Source organism: Penaeus japonicus, unplaced genomic scaffold (assembly GCF_977035675.1).
Source record: "Penaeus japonicus unplaced genomic scaffold, GWHDUDI00000001_assembly GWHDUDI00000035, whole genome shotgun sequence".
Classification (NCBI taxonomy): Eukaryota; Metazoa; Arthropoda; class Malacostraca; order Decapoda; family Penaeidae; genus Penaeus; species Penaeus japonicus.
Window position 1 is genome coordinate 28,405,574 of NW_028234437.1, and position 1,844 is coordinate 28,407,417.

At 38.0% G+C, this 1,844-nt stretch overlaps 1 protein-coding gene and 1 long non-coding RNA gene across 2 annotated transcripts in view; one reads left to right on the plus strand and one right to left on the minus strand.

Moving 5' to 3' along the window:
- Positions 1 to 1,844, minus strand: part of LOC122243143 (uncharacterized) — a 7,195-nt gene continuing 5,351 nt past the window's right edge. Inside the window, exons 2-3 of the mRNA XM_043000630.2 lie at positions 1,736 to 1,844; positions 1 to 553 (exon numbers count right to left, since the gene is read on the minus strand). The exon at positions 1,736 to 1,844 is cut by the window's right edge and continues 881 nt beyond it. Coding sequence (XP_042856564.2) covers positions 413 to 553; positions 1,736 to 1,844 — 250 coding nt within the window. The 3' untranslated portion in view covers positions 1 to 412. The remainder of the gene's footprint in view (positions 554 to 1,735) is intronic.
- The window catches only part of LOC147467615 (uncharacterized), a 90,814-nt gene continuing 89,120 nt past the window's right edge, over positions 151 to 1,844 (plus strand). The window contains exons 1-2 of the long non-coding RNA XR_015190492.1: positions 151 to 177; positions 434 to 593. This is a non-coding gene — a long non-coding RNA (uncharacterized LOC147467615). The remainder of the gene's footprint in view (positions 178 to 433; positions 594 to 1,844) is intronic.

Genomic DNA, 1,844 nt, shown 5'->3' on the forward strand with positions numbered 1-1,844 from the left:
TCAAATTCGTTAATACCGTCGACGCTTTTCAATTGTATTAGCGAAGAGATTGTTTCATCCGTTCGCAAGAGCACTTTCAAGATAAAGATAAGACAAGATAGATGGATTGGATGCTTACGATAATGTCCATAATCACACGGACATGTTTATGAGAAAACTCGGAGAAAACTTGTCGAGGTTCGTATCGCACACAATGTAGAGGTAAATGCACTTTTATGATGTCGAACCGACATAGTATATATATACTGAACAACCAGGCAATTAATAGTGATTTAAAGTAGCAATTTCCTTTTCATTTCGTCCAATTTCAGGTGAGATCAAACCCCTTTCCTCCCTAACCATTTTTTTCATTGCGTTTAACACCATAGTCATGTTAGACAGAGTCACTGAGATCATTCCACTCCCTTTCCTCTCAGCCTTGCAACTTCCACAGGGTCAGGATATGCAAGGGCTCCTGCAATCCCTCCTCCTGCAAGTACTGAAGAAGGTCATCTCCATCGGCCGAAGACCTCACCAGCAGGTAGCCGTTTCGAGGCAAGAGCCAGCGGAGTACCTGAAGGGGAGAACATACAGCCAATTATCTTTTTAGTCAGGTGGGTTATCGCCACTAATCATTACATGTAATTGTATAATTTTCATTGCATTCTGCTGGGTAGTTATGTGGTTAACTAACTGTTAGGTAATTAGCGTTTTATTTAGCTACTTATCGTAAGAGTTAAATAGTAATGACATATGACTGGTTAATCATGATTATACAAAGGTAGATATCAATATGCAAATTTCTTATTTTCTTTAAAGTTATATCAGTATACGTTTAGTTCTGTCTTAATTACCAGGGGAATATTTTTTTTTCAGTAACAAGTACGTTGTGTATTTAGTGCTATATATAGGTAGTTTATATCCACATATGTGAATAGCTCATTATCAGTGAATATGATCATTTAATCTGTATTATAATCGTGTGTGTGTATGTGTGTTTGTTTGTGTGTGTGTGTGTGTTTGTGTATGCGTGTGCATGTACGTGTGTGTGTGTGGGGGGGGGGGGGATGTTGATGTATATCTGTAATGATGTATGTATGTATTGATGAATATGTATGTGTATGTGTGTGTGTGTGTGTGTGCATGTGTGTTAATAAATATTCTTTTATACACATATACATTCATACTATACGTGTGAATAAGTGTTCGCATGAACTTCAACCTCAGGTTAAATCACTGGTAATCATCACGGTTTATGAATAGTGATCTTTCCAACGTACAACTCCCAATTCCATATATTACACAGCGAAACACCATAATAGAAAGGAAACAGGAAGATTCAAGAGAAAGATTCAGCTCCTCTCATCCCAATTACATTATGATTCTTTTCACGCATTGGCTATGTCGTCTTTGTATTACTTAATAAGTCAGTATTATGATACACACACTCGTTAAGCTGGATGCTTGTGGTGTCGACATATATCTTCCCATGTTGGCAATGTGGTCAGGCAGGTCATAACATATTAGCTACTCTTGAATACTGACAGCAATAACGGTTATTTATTTTGGCGTAAGATTTCTACCAGGAATTAACGGTTTCGTAAACCGAGTGTCATGTATACAGACTTTTTGGGGCAGTTTTGCAGCCTTTAGTAATGAATGTTCTACTTTCTACTATATTTGTTTGAGTAATGACCTGTTTGCGATCAAAAACGCTATTCATAATCGTGATCATTATTGATAGTCGTTCACTCACCTGTAGGAGTTTCCACACGATTTCGTACTTGTGCAACGAATTAAGTCCGGCGAGGTCGAATTTGGTGTCGAAAGTAACGAGGGGCCAGTACTTGAGCTTCTTGATCTCC